Source organism: Theobroma umbraticum, unplaced genomic scaffold, assembly GCF_002168275.2.
Source record: "Theobroma umbraticum cultivar Fairchild unplaced genomic scaffold, ASM216827v3 scaffold_56.0, whole genome shotgun sequence".
Lineage (NCBI taxonomy): Eukaryota > Viridiplantae > Streptophyta > Magnoliopsida > Malvales > Malvaceae > Theobroma > Theobroma umbraticum.
In genome coordinates this window covers 9,310,258-9,323,401 of record NW_018397256.1, presented here as the reverse complement: position 1 = coordinate 9,323,401, position 13,144 = coordinate 9,310,258, and the positions used below count along the sequence as shown (strand labels likewise).

At 36.6% G+C, this 13,144-nt stretch overlaps 2 protein-coding genes across 3 annotated transcripts; both read right to left on the bottom strand.

Moving 5' to 3' along the window:
• Positions 1-1,750: 1,750 nt before the first annotated feature.
• On the bottom strand, positions 1,751-4,099 carry LOC110411512 (pseudo histidine-containing phosphotransfer protein 2-like). Its single transcript, XM_021421703.1, has 6 exons — positions 3,907-4,099; positions 2,731-2,864; positions 2,540-2,608; positions 2,341-2,412; positions 2,087-2,159; positions 1,751-1,971 (listed from the first exon to the last, which is right to left on the bottom strand). The coding sequence occupies exons 1-6, from the start codon at positions 3,964-3,966 to the stop codon at positions 1,924-1,926; spliced, it is 456 nt and encodes a 151-aa protein (XP_021277378.1). The 5' UTR covers positions 3,967-4,099; the 3' UTR covers positions 1,751-1,923.
• Positions 4,100-5,180: 1,081 nt separating this feature from the next.
• LOC110411053 (putative protein phosphatase 2C 6) lies at positions 5,181-12,155 on the bottom strand. 2 transcript variants are annotated; one of them, XM_021421057.2, is made up of 4 exons: positions 11,596-12,147; positions 8,647-8,934; positions 7,905-8,010; positions 5,181-6,042 (listed from the first exon to the last, which is right to left on the bottom strand). In XM_021421057.2, the coding sequence occupies exons 1-4, from the start codon at positions 12,070-12,072 to the stop codon at positions 5,732-5,734; spliced, it is 1,182 nt and encodes a 393-aa protein (XP_021276732.2). In that variant the 5' UTR covers positions 12,073-12,147; the 3' UTR covers positions 5,181-5,731. The 2 variants fall into 2 exon arrangements, with proteins under 2 accessions (XP_021276732.2, XP_021276734.2); XM_021421059.2 differs by having other exon boundaries at positions 5,904-6,042; positions 7,820-8,010; positions 11,596-12,155.
• Between the last annotated feature and the right edge of the window lie 989 nt (positions 12,156-13,144).

Genomic DNA, 13,144 nt, shown 5'->3' with positions numbered 1-13,144 from the left:
CCTATTCTCTTGCCATACACCTCTTTTACAGTAGAAGCAAAACCAGACTGGTAAATTAATAGACTGAAGTCTAAAAATTTATCATGGATCTATCTTGATGTAGCATCATTTAGAACTACAAATTATTAATGGTAATAAATAAAATACCATTTATATTAGAGTAAGCAATAGTTTATTAAACTTAAAATTTGTGACTATAACGATGTAAATCAAGATTCTGTGAAAATTCTTATAGTCTCGAGTTTATAATGTTATTACTGGATTGGCAAAAGAAATTAGAGCATCATTAGTAAGAACAGTCGTCCCGTTGTCCATCTGTATGTAGACACTAAGTGTAAAGTTTTCCTACATATAGGTGTCCTGGAGTAGTATTTGCTGATTTTGAAGTTCTTCTCAGGAGCCACCGTTGCTGCTACAAGAATCTTTGCTAGGATTGACCGGACTCCAGAAATTGAGAGTGAGGACACAAAGGGCGTTGTGTTAGACACAATTTGAGGAGAGATAGAATTTGATCATGTCAAATCCATATATCCTTCTCGTCCTGATTCCGTTGTTCTCAAAGATTTCAACCTCAAAGTTGAAGCAGGCAAAACTGTGGCTCTTGTTGGTGCCAGTGGAAGCGGTGAATCACCGGCAATTGCATTGGTGCAACGCTTTTTTATGATGCAAACGTTGGAGCAGTGAAGATTGATGCGGTTGGTAAAAGAAGATTGCAATTAAAATGGATCAGAGGAAATTATGGTTGCTGCCTTCTCTGGACAATTGTTTAGGTTCTCTTTTCCTCATATACCACTTATGCCATGAGAGTCTTCGGCAATTCAAGCTTAAGACTTAAAATGGCATTGTGGTGAGGTGATTAATAAAAATACCTTTCAAAAAAAATGGATCAGAGGAAAATGAGTCTTGTTAGTCAATAACATGCATTATTTGGGACATCAATAAAGGAAAATATAATGTGTGGGAAGCTAGATGCTACAATGAATGAAGTCATGGTTGCTGCCATGGCTGCAAATGCCCATAATTTCGTAAAACGGCTTCCGGAAGGGTATGAAACAAAGGTGAGTGTTAAGCATCAAAACTTGTGCTCAGAAAGTTTCTGAAATTTGTTATGCATATGTTCTTTTCTTTAATCAAATCATGAAGTGTTCATGTCTAACTTCTAACATCAACAGATTGGCGAACGCGGAGCACTTTTGTCAGGAAGACAAAAGCGGCGAATTGCTATTGCCAGAGCCATTATCAAGAACCCCGCGATTCTGCTACTTAATGAAACAACAAGTGCTCTTGACTCAGAATCAAAGTAAAATTAAAATATTATCACATGTCATTTTTTTATTATATTAATTTATTAATTTTTTAAAATATATTTTAATGAGATATGTGACAATTCTCTAATCTTGGTGATGGAATTTAAAGCATTTTTAATTATAATTTTAAATTAATAATTATTTATATTAAAATTTCATGAACTTTAATTTATAATGTATCACATAGGCTCAAACTTAATTAGTTATGTGCTTATAATTTACTAGATGCACTAATAAAACTTCATGCCACATGAGGCAAACTAGTTCTTAGCCTTCGAGTAAGACAAAGGCTGCAAAGTCCATCCAAACAAAACAAAATGAGAGAGAGATGAAGTCTAATTGAGGGAAATTTTGTTTCAGAATTCATATGGAAACTGAAATTTACATATGAAATGCATAGAAATTATAAAAAGCTTCCTTAGAAGTACTAGTAATAGGAAGAAAGGAAACCCTTATAACAGGATCCAAAGGCACACAGATGAAAGACCCAACGCAGAAAATGAACTATCCCCAGTTTTTATTATATTCTAAAAGCAGATCATGAAAATGGTGGATTTGCTTGAAGCAATGAGGCCACCAAATTCCAGCTTCTATCTCCAGCTTTAACACGTCCGCTTCACTTGGAAGAAGAGGCTGAGTCAACGGGGCCTGCTTGCCTCAGTTGCTGCCATATAAAGGAAACATTAATAGGAGTTGAATACAAGTTTCTTTTTGCCCTATCAATCAAAGTAAGCAAGAAACATATGAAGAATGGTCCACGTGGGTCGAGAGAGATAAACCTGAAAATAGGTCTCGAGCTTGCCTTTGAGAGTTTCATGCTCCTTTAGCACCTGCTCGAAGGCGGCCTTTGCCCTGCATGACATCACATTCATTTTCAAATTGAAGTCGGTATTGCATGTAATTATACAAGGGCCTGAATAGATATTTAGCATGATGGAGAGTTTAGGCATTCCTTCAGTTTTTCCTTAAAATTAAAGACCGAATATATCTAGCAAGTACATAGAGAAAATATAGATGAAAACAGGAACATTACCCTTCCACGTTCCCTTCCTCCAAAAGCGCCATTGTGTTGTTGATCTCATTTCGAACTTTGTTAGCACCAATGCTGCAACAAGTATCATTATCTATTAGACCAATTTTGATTAACCTTTTGGCGATCAAATGTCAATAAATTGAAGTCCCTAGCAACATATATAGGTCTTGGAAATACACCTCAGTGTCATGGAATTTACCTGGCACTGCTGCCCTTAAGCTTATGCATGACCCTGTCTAGTTTAGGGATGTCAATCGGGGTAGCTTTCCTGTATACGTAGATAACCATCACTGTTAATTGTGATCGTCATCATAAAAAAAAAGAGGTGAAATTAAATGATCAAAAGGAAATCTAGAAGGGAAAAAAAGAGTTCCAGCCCATTCTACTAACATATGCTCCTCAATAGCAGGTATCAGGTTATCAGTCGACTCCCTGAAGTACATGGTCACCACATCCTCTGCAAAGTGGGGTTCGTCTTTATCGGTTAGCTGCTCGAGCTGACTGAATTGCGCGTCCAAAATCTCCTACAACAACAAAGATTCAAGGTTTTCACTCAATACTTCTTGCAGTGGGGGTGGGGGGGACTTGCCGATTGCTATTTTGCCAATTTTTTGTGTGCCCACATTCTTAGACGATTCATGTATCCCAAAATCAAGAAAGTTCCTGTCTAAAATAAAATCAAACAGGTTCCAATGCATTTGTTTTATATATGAGCACTTCTTCACATAAGATGAGTTTAACATTCTCATGATAAAACTTTTCAAAAAAAAACCATTCTCATGACAAAAAGAAAATTAAAATTTCAGATTGTCATCGGATCACCCTTATGAACTTTTACGGTCGTGGAAAATCTATGAACCCACACTTATATGACGCATATGGTTCTGTCTAATAATAAGAAAAGTGCATTCATGATAAAAGGCATATTAAGTCTAAGATATAATTAACAGTCCAATGATTGGGGATATTTATATGAATGCAATTTCTTAAGCACAAAAGGTTGACAACAAGACATCTGCTGCAAGATTCAACGATGCACCAATCTGTTAGAATCTCTAAATTTGACATGAATTCCAATCCAATCCCTTGTGAAATTGAACATTCAGAGCAAGAAGCAAAAATAAAGTAATGGAGCTATTTCTGTTTCTCTTGAGGAGATTGGGTGCTCGACTTCATAACCGTTACAGTTTAGAGTCATTCTTGCTACCTTTACTGATCTTGTTCTTGATCAGTTTTCTATCTCTTTAATACCTAGTACAACAAAAAGAAGCAAGACAGTAAAATACGAAGAGCCGTAGTAACAAGAAAACGTTTCATTATTTTCATGGATGCATGTATACTATATCGTATACATCTAGGGTAAAACGTTTTCTTTCTTTTCGCTTGAATAAATCAAGGGATTAATAGTAAAACGGAAATCAAGAAAATAAACCTTTTGTTTTCCGAATAGCCAAAAAGGTAAAATGGAAGAAAAGTGTCATGTAGTCGATCTTAGGGCGGAAATAAGATGCCATGAGATATGCAAAGGTGCTCTAAACCTGAAAATGGTAGAAGAAGGAACTAAACCTCATCAAAGAAGGATTGCCTCATGGCCGCAATTTGTTCACGCAAGCTTCTGCTGTCCATTTCAAGGAAAAACGATTTCTTGACTGCGAGAGATTTCAATGCAAAGGTACTTGAGTATCCGGAGACGGTTAGCCCAAGCGGAGTATAAATGCCAGAAAAAGTTACCAAGAGCCAACAAATGTATAAGCATGCAGTAACTTCTGAAAAGATTTATGTTGTGGGGTTGCAGCAGCTGTAAAATTGTTGCATCAATACTCATTGAAAAGAAGCTAAATAAACATTTCTTATAAAAATGTGTAATCTACGCTGTCAAAACGTCAGACAAAATCTGAAATTTTAGTAATTCAAGAAAACATATTAAATTTTTTATAATTTTTAGATCGTGTAATTAATGAATAGGATTCGTAAAATTTTTCCTTTCTTACTTTTTTTTTTAAAAAAAAGTTTGGTCAAGATAAAATTAGTACGTACCTCCATTATTATCTAAAAAATCGAATTTATATACAAAAAGAATCTAAAACCGATCTTACTTAATAATTTTAATTTTAGAAGTGATATTGGATTCATTTTCTTAAATTAATTGTTAATTTCAAACTGATTGATGTGTTGTTGTTTCAACAACATGAACATCTGACCCATAATCAAAGTTAATAATTTGACATTCTTATTGAATTTGAATTGAGGTAATTTTTTATTTTAGAAGAAAAAAAAGAAAAGCCCAAGATGCACAAAGTTTAGTGCTACTTATTTTCTTTTTATTTAGGAATGGGTAGCGGTCATGGGACAAGATGTCAAGATCTCTATTGCTTGGAAAGTTTTTTTACAAATAGAGATTGGAAATGATTTAGTACCAATAACACAAGGATTGAAGCTAGGTCTTGTTCATGGAGACCTCATTTTGCGATGCTGAGCGCTGACCATTAGATATAGAAACTGAAAACAAATTAAAAGGCCAATATTGTAGTCTTCTTAATCATAAAGGTGTCTCAGTGAAGCATTATTAGTTCCGAAATCAAGCCTTACAACCCTTGTATTGCAAACTCCTCCGGGCAAGAGAAAATTCTATAGGTCAGAAAAGGGTGGAAAACGATAGGAGTGCATGTTTCTGAGTTGGCGCCACCATGTGAGTGGAGTAGAGGGATAATTGGTACAGAGAAATTTCATTAACCCCTGCACTTGAGAGACCGAAACACAGAAAACTAGTTCGTGAGTATGAACCACTCCAAGCAGATGTAATTGCCATCCTCACCGTTAATATTTTACTACTCGAATACTTAAAAAAGGTAAAACAAAGAATATGATTAGTGATAAAGGCACACTTACACTGCTTCAAGATTCAGAATGCTTGAACATTTTCCCAAGTTAATTTCTCTTTAATTATTTGGGAGAAGAAAGGATAGGACTTGGAAAGGAATATAGCACACAAACAATAACAAAAACAAAAGATATATATATATATATATTCTCATCCTTTCCTTTCTCCTCTTCACTACATTCATAAAGGAGATCCTTTTTTTTTTTTTGTTGGTCCCTGCTTCTCATTCTCTTGACCAAACCAGTTAAAAGTGAGGGTTGATCTTGTATGGTTTGCAGTATCAAACCTATTCCTGTTATGGTGTAGATGGCATATTCCCAGTCAGCTTTGTAAAGGTCAGGAAGAGTAGCTGTAGGTGGCCACCTGTTCAGTCAGATGGGGATCTGTTTGTTTGTGGAACCAGGTGAACATACTCGATCATTCTTGCCAACCTCCTCTGTAAACTTTTAGTAGGAGAAGAGGAAATGGATTACGAGGTAATTGAAGGAATAAAATGATTCTGCTCCTTTTTCACTGCCTTGGCAGGCGTTTCCTCTTGGGCTTTAAATCCACAACGATGATGGAAATATTATCTGAACTGTTTCGGCCGATTGCCATTTCAGTCAAATTATCAGCCACTGCTTGAGCCGGAGAAATTCCATCAGCCGTCAAAGACCTGCGCCGCCGTCTTAGTAGGCGGCGAGCAACCTCCCCAGCCTCTTCATTTGTCATAACATCCCACAACCCATCACTGGCCAATATCAAACACTCATCCTCATCGGTCCTGGTCATGAAGGTAATCTCAGGTACTGGAATTATCCATGGCCTTAAATAGCGATCACCTGAAAGACACATCATGAGATTGTAAGGACAGAAGTTAATTATCATTTTTGTTAATCACCGTCTTTCCAGTAATAGTTCAGAAGCAATGGGTTCTTCATGAAATCAAATTCAGCATAAAACAGAATGTTATGGTAATGCAGCAACACCAAACAGAAACCCCTCCCTCTCCCTTCCCTCTACGTATGGTAATAGAGAGAGAAACAAGTATTTATAATTCTACATTGCCTGGATTCCCTGTCTTTTCCTTGCTTCTATTACAACGGCGCACATAACAATAACTTCCACCGTTAATGTGATAACAAGCTATATTGCAATTAAATGTTGATCACCTTCAGCCTCTAAACCATAAATCAGAGAAAATTTTAACCATGCGATGATCTGTTATACGATGCCAAACATTGATCACCTTTTATGCATGTTATATGCACAAAAATGAATGGATGAATCAAACTAAACAGACTGCCACGTTCCTTTTGAAAACCTCTATGATTATAATTGGATTTAACATATCATATTTCGGAAACTCAATGCCATTGCCTTCTGTTCTGGTTAACCAGATTACAGCCAATTTTTTTAAGAAAAGGCCAAGTGATATAATATGGAGGCCTTCTAACGAGCATATGATAACAAGAATCATTTATCAACGTATGGTTTTCATGACAAAACAAAGGCAAAGGCAACAAATTTTGGCCAAAAAAAAAAAAAAAAAATTTTTTTTGCCTATATGGTGGAAGTGACAATATACAGGAGCAAGACAGACAAGTTGGTGGTTCAATCACACTAGAAGTCCCTAAGATATTGTTGATTATTCAGAATTATAGTTTTGTAACAAGAAAGATAAATCATAATGAAAGTCTTTTCTACTAGTGGAGCAGGACAACGTGTGAAGATAATCAAAGACCTCCAGCTATGGTGAAAGTAGGACCAGGCTGTCTCCAAAACCTCATCAGTCATATAATAATATTTAGGCTGAGAAACAACAACAGAAAAATTAATTTCTTTTTTCAAAAAATAAAGATTAAAACAAGTAGGTAATGCCATGGTTTTAAGTTTTGAGGTTTAGCAGCAAACTAGTCTTTAAAATGGTGACAGTTTTAAGAGTTCTAACAGCATTAAGGGATAGGCATCACTTACAAGTTCCACTGGGAATAATGAGATATCTGGACAGAATACAGAAAATAACAGTAGAAAGAGATTCCATCTGCTAATGTGGTATCTTTCTTCAATTGTCATCTAGTGATACTAAATCCTACACTAGAATTGATGAATCCACATAACTTTCCAAAAAGCAAAAGGAAAAGGAATAGATGTTGAAAAAAATACAATCACTACATAACTACATGAATATATAAACACTCAGATACATTGCATACAGAAATATATTCTACACATTCCGTACCTTAAAATTTCACAGGAAAACAAATCTCCAAGCATAAATATAAAAAGTTCTCTTTAATCGTCATGCGGTCATGTCTATTTGGGATATACAAATAATTTGTTAATAGAGTTCGGAAGCTTTTTGTAGGGATGCAATTTTATCAAATAAGCACTCCAAAATGATCGATTTACATAATCCTATTGCAAGATAAGAAATGAATTTTAGGGCTCCAGCACAACAGAACGAAGCAATTCACAACTTTCAATTTTCAATCCTTGTTTTGCAAATATCATTCAGAACCAAATACTCTTTCCTCTGTTATTAAATGACGGCACTATAGAGTAGGCTGAATGCCCATTTGCGTAATGATGTTGATAAGAGCAAAGATTACAAGATACCTTGAACACATATGATTGAGGAAGCTTCGATAAAGGCTAAACAGGAAATTTGAGATGAAATAGAGAAGTAGAGATAAAGGAAAACCTATAGCTCTGGACATTGCAAGAACTCCAAAGACCCTAGCACCATTCCAGTTTATGACTCTCCCTCCCTCTCTTTCAATTCTCATGAGTTCGTCCTGTCTATCAGGCTGTAGAAAACAACAACAAAAACAAAACATAAATGTCTTTGATCTTGTTAATTAAACAAAGCTAAATAACACCACTACAGAGCCTATGATCTATGAAAAAGCTGATAATCACTGGCCAAGTGTTGTCTTTGATTCTTTTAGGCTCCACAATGTGCTCTACAAATGTTTAGAGTTCCTCAAATGCCATCAAAATACATAAGCATCTTTATGTCTACACGCAAGTTATTTTTAACAAAAAGAGGGGAAAGGTAGCAAAGCCTCTAAAATATCTAATCAGAGATGTAATGTATTACGGTTAGTCTTGGTTGAGTACTGAAACAACTGGTTAGTTTCTGTAGTACACTAATTTGGTAAGTTCGGATAAGTAATAGGGTAACTTTGCTCTAAAACCACTAAAGTATTGTACTTAGAAGGTTAAGGAATATCATAAGACTACGAAAGAGAAACGGTAAAGAGTTATGACTGGAACACAAAAGATGGCTATTACATCACAAGCTTCCTCTTGCACTTTTCTTTCCTATACATTTTTTAATTTTATAGAAATAGTAAGTTGTAAAATTTATAATGGTTATAGAAAATTTTTGAAAACTAGTGAATCAAGAGTAAGTTAAAGACTAAAAGAATTTTCATTGTTACCTTCTGATCAACAGTTAATGGAATTGTTTCAGTTCCTCGGCAAAGCACTGCTCTCGAATCACCACAATTGGAGGTAATAATCTGGCAACCAGATAAAACTACAACAACAGCAGTTGATCCCACCATTTCTGGTGCAACTGCCGCAGTCCGGACTTCATCGTCAGCCCTCTCAAAACTACTGGAAAATGCTACTTCCCATCTCCTCTTCCACCCAGAGCTCTCTACCATTTCACGGTCCCATTCCTCTGCTATCACTCCATGCATCCTCTCGGCACAAAATTGAGCCACCTACCAATTATTGCGGAAGTTAATAAGTGGCATCAGGGGCGTCAAAAATAAAGGAATGTCTGATTGTCATGTAAGGCAAAGGTAATGCTTCAAGGTGAAGAAAGGAAACATGCAATTCCTTCATACAGGAAAAGTTAATTAAAACTTCATCTTCATGCTATTAAAGTGGACCAGAAACTGATATTGAACTGAAATAACTTGAGAGTATCTTTCGAGCTCAAGTATTGATTTATAAGGAATTTGTTTTGACACGATAAGAAAATAAGATATCCACATAATTTATTGCGTATTTCAAGTAACAGCAGTTAATTAGCTTTAGAAATGTGAAAGATCAATTTACTGCTGAAAAAGTAACTTCAAAACTAACAAAAATATATGCCCAACCCCAATGGATACACAGAGTAGTCATATGTAGCTATAAAGATAAAAAATATATATTTTCTTAACTTGTAATCCTTTGAATCAAGGTCAATTGGTTCAATATTTGTCAACTTCAAGGCACAATGATCTGGTGCCATAGTCTTGAGCTTGAATTTTCTCGTCAACAACCAAAGCATACGAAGGATTTTTATCCAAAGTTTAGGATTTAGTTACTTTTCTAGCAAATCTTCTGAATACCTATACTTGGAGTGATTGTATTGAAGAAATTAAATGTCATTATAAACTTTGACTTTAAGAAGGGGGGTTGTTTTAGCCAGTGACATAAAAGATTCTTATTCTTATTATTATACACCACAGGCTTGTGCAGGAGAGGATCCTAATCTTATATATATATATATACACACACATGCACCAGTGGTGGAAGTTGGGGTACAAAGGTTAGACAACTTTAGACATACATTTTTACTCATGTATTCATTTAAGTAGTTTTCAGACAATAAAAATATAAACCAACTTATAGAATATTTGCATTCCATTTTTAATGTATAATGTAAACTCATTTACACTATGTTTGTTTGGGAGGAGGGAAAGAGGAAGAAGGAAAGGAGGTGGAAGGAAAACAGTAAATTTTTTGCCTTCCTTTCTTTCTCTTGTTAGGAGGGAAATAGGAAAGGAAACGAAAATGGATGGATTTGCATTTTTCCTTTCCCTTCAAATCTAATCTTTTTCAGAGTAAGAGAAAAACATTATTTCTATTTAAATTAATCATTGTATTTATAATTTTAGCCTTAATCTTTTTCTTTTTCTCTATTTTTCATCCTTGGTACCAAATACAAGAAAAGAGAAACAACTTTATTTCCTCCCAATTTTTTCTTTCCTCACCATTTTCACTTCCTACTATTTTTTTTTCTTCCTACCAAACACCATATTACTGAAAGTTCTTTAAACTCTATTTAGTTGATATTTTTACTTTTGCTTTTCACTAATGTCTTTAGTTTTCTATTTACTTTTATTTTTTTGTTTTTCTCCTTCAATTATTTTCTGCAAAAAAAAGAAAAAAGTAATATAATTTTTATATATACGAGGTAAGAAAAATATTATTTGATTAAAATAAGGGTTGACATAAAAGCAAAGATAAGCTAGTTTAAATATAACTTAGTGGAAATGTATTCTTTTGATGCCGATATGCTAATGGACACATGTGAACAGAAACTACCTACCACATGGTGATATAAACAAAAAAATGTAACTCATATTAATTTGTGATTCATTGTAAATCAAGAAAAGAACAAGTTTGTTTAAAAAGACAACCAAGAGAAGATCTAGCAAAAAACGAGAAGGAAGATTGCAAAGAGGGAAGCAAGAAAAGAACCACTTTATCATTGCTCATATATATAAACATTAGGTGTCAAACAGGTGACCACCATACACCCCCTTTCAGTAGACCCGACCATCGATGATCCCTATGCTACTTCCTCAATATATGCTTAAACGTGGCGCACCCACGAAAAATTTGGTCCCACCTTGACTTTTCCCCTTCCCACGATGAAGGAACCTCTTGATTCCTCGTGGCTCACCGTATCCATACCACCATCTCTACTAAACCCCCGCCAGCCCCTACCCCGACAAACAAATCAAATTATTAGACCAACTTTCGTAATTTAAAATTTCATCTTCAACCCACATTTGATATGAGTGGCCTTGACTTTATTTTACAACCGATATGAGAGTTGCATTACGCAATCTCGTGACGACTAATATCAGGCAGGCTTCCCTCAGAAAGCTTAACGTGAAGAAGACCAGCTATTTTTTAAATACTTAAACGAAAAACCAAAGGGGCGAGACCTGGAGGTAAAACAAAAAGAACTGCCGCTTGGCCTTTCATGCCACGTGTCTACGAAGAATGCGAAAGGCCATATCAACTCTCCTATGTATGGACCATTAGTAATTGGGAACGTGTCAAACCATGTCAGAAAATATTTATTTATGTCTAATCAATGATATCATTTACTATTTTATTAATATACTGATTTTTAATTCCATCGAAAAACACAAAAAATTTTCCACGGAAGCGGGAATGGACTCTCTCTCGCCATCTGCTCCACTTTTCTCTTTATGGTGCCAACCGAGATAAATCATACTTTGATTTCTCCAAGGCTTAAACCAGTAAATTTCCAAAGATTCAATAACAAAAATGAATTCGGAAAAAAAAAAAAGAATTTTGGTGTTAAGGAAGGAGAATTTAAGTAAATTGAATTCTAAAAGAGCGAAAGCTGTTACCTGGGAGCCACCATGGCCATCATAGACGCCGAAGAAATGGATAGGGGAGATTTCAGTGGAGGTTTTAGAACCAGGAGCCGTACAACCTCCCACGTGGTCGCACGTGCGGGACATGAACGCTGGTATAACGGCTATAGCGTCTTCCATCTCTCTCCGTCTCCCAATCACTGAAGTGAACCCCCACGTCACTCCCTTATTATTCCTCCCAACGCACTTCGGCCTTGCCGTTACCGTCACCGTCAACTCCTCGCATGCAGGAGCAGGTTCGAGCAACCTCGGAACCGCAGCCTCCACCGTTAAAATATCACCGGAACTCCCGCTATTGCCTGAAATATCGCCGGAACTCGTGGTGCTTCTAGAATCCTCCACACTGAGTATCGAGGATAGGCTTGAGCTGGTTGAAACCAGGTCCGGTTCAGGGAGCGAGTCGGCTCGGTTGAATCGTTGTTCCTCATGTTCTTCGAGTAGAGGTTCCATGTAAGTGACAGAAAAGAGAGAGAAGAGAAGAAAGGAAGGCAAACAAGCGGAATGAATGAGATAAAAGGAGAGGGGAAGAGACTGATAGGAATGCGACACGTGTGACGAGAAATTGAGTCGATGACACGCGCATCCCCATTCCCCCTGCGAATTATACCAATTTAGAAAATAATGAAAAAAGAAAAAAAAAAGTCACTGATTACGAGTCGTACTCACTCGCTTTTTGCTGCTACGCCACGTGTCTCTCTTTAATCTGACAGTGCCACGCTGGTGCTGGGGGTCAAGAGGCCCGGACAACAAAACTTTTATTGGGTGGGGACCAAAGATTCTCTGCTGCGCTATTTTCTTGAAATTCCCTGCACCAGCAATCATCAAATGACGTGTCATGGCTATGAATGTTTGTTCAGCGGACATGGCGGTGGGGAAGAAGCTGATTGGGTAGTAGTCGATCAGATAAAAAGTACAGTTAATCCTTGTCTTGTATAGGATTCGATTAAGTCTATGTCTGAGGGATCTAAGGTACGCCCTTAGGTGGGCCCATGAGATGGTACTAACATCCTTTAAACGGGTTACGTGGCGAGTTGAAACAGGAATTGGGACCCACCCATTAGGTGGTATTAGACTCTTTTGTGGAAAAAAATGTAATTAAAAGCTGGATTTTCAATTTTGCTAAATAATCCGAGGAGCTAATTAAAGGGCCACGTGAAGAGTTTGCTTTTACTAAGAGCACATAGCAGAAATATTTGGACGGCTGATATTGCGGCATCAGGCTTGATCACGGGTTCAGAGAGGTGGTGATGCACGGAATATAAGAGCGTGGGACCCGAAAGGAGTTGGATCGACATCAAATCGATGGGGAGTCCCCGATCAGATGAAACGGCAGTCTGTCAACTTAGCAGTGTGGATTCAACACGTGAGGACGAGGGGCCCACATTGATACAGTGTGACACGTTTCACCGTATTAGACAGTGGTTCCCCACAGGTCTTGGATTGAAAAGTGCTGTAGAGTCAGAATCACACAAATATTGAAACGGCGGAAATACCCTGCTCTCTCTCTCTCTCTCTCTTCTGT

Coding starts and splice junctions, on each gene's coding strand:
- LOC110411512 (XM_021421703.1), bottom strand. CDS start 3,966: ATGGACAGCAGAAGCTTGCGTGAACAAATTGCGGCCATGAGGCAATCC. Junction 2,865..3,906: donor GGCAATCCTTCTTTGATGAG/GTTTAGTTCCTT, acceptor TTGTTGTTGTAG/GAGATTTTGGACGCGCAATT. Junction 2,160..2,340: donor GAGGAAGGGAACGTGGAAGG/GTAATGTTCCTG, acceptor GATGTCATGCAG/GGCAAAGGCCGCCTTCGAGC.
- LOC110411053 (XM_021421057.2), bottom strand. CDS start 12,072: ATGGAACCTCTACTCGAAGAACATGAGGAACAACGATTCAACCGAGCC. Junction 8,011..8,646: donor CATTAACTGTTGATCAGAAG/GTAACAATGAAA, acceptor TGTTTTCTACAG/CCTGATAGACAGGACGAACT. Junction 6,043..7,904: donor TGCAATGTCCAGAGCTATAG/GTTTTCCTTTAT, acceptor TGTGTCTTTCAG/GTGATCGCTATTTAAGGCCA.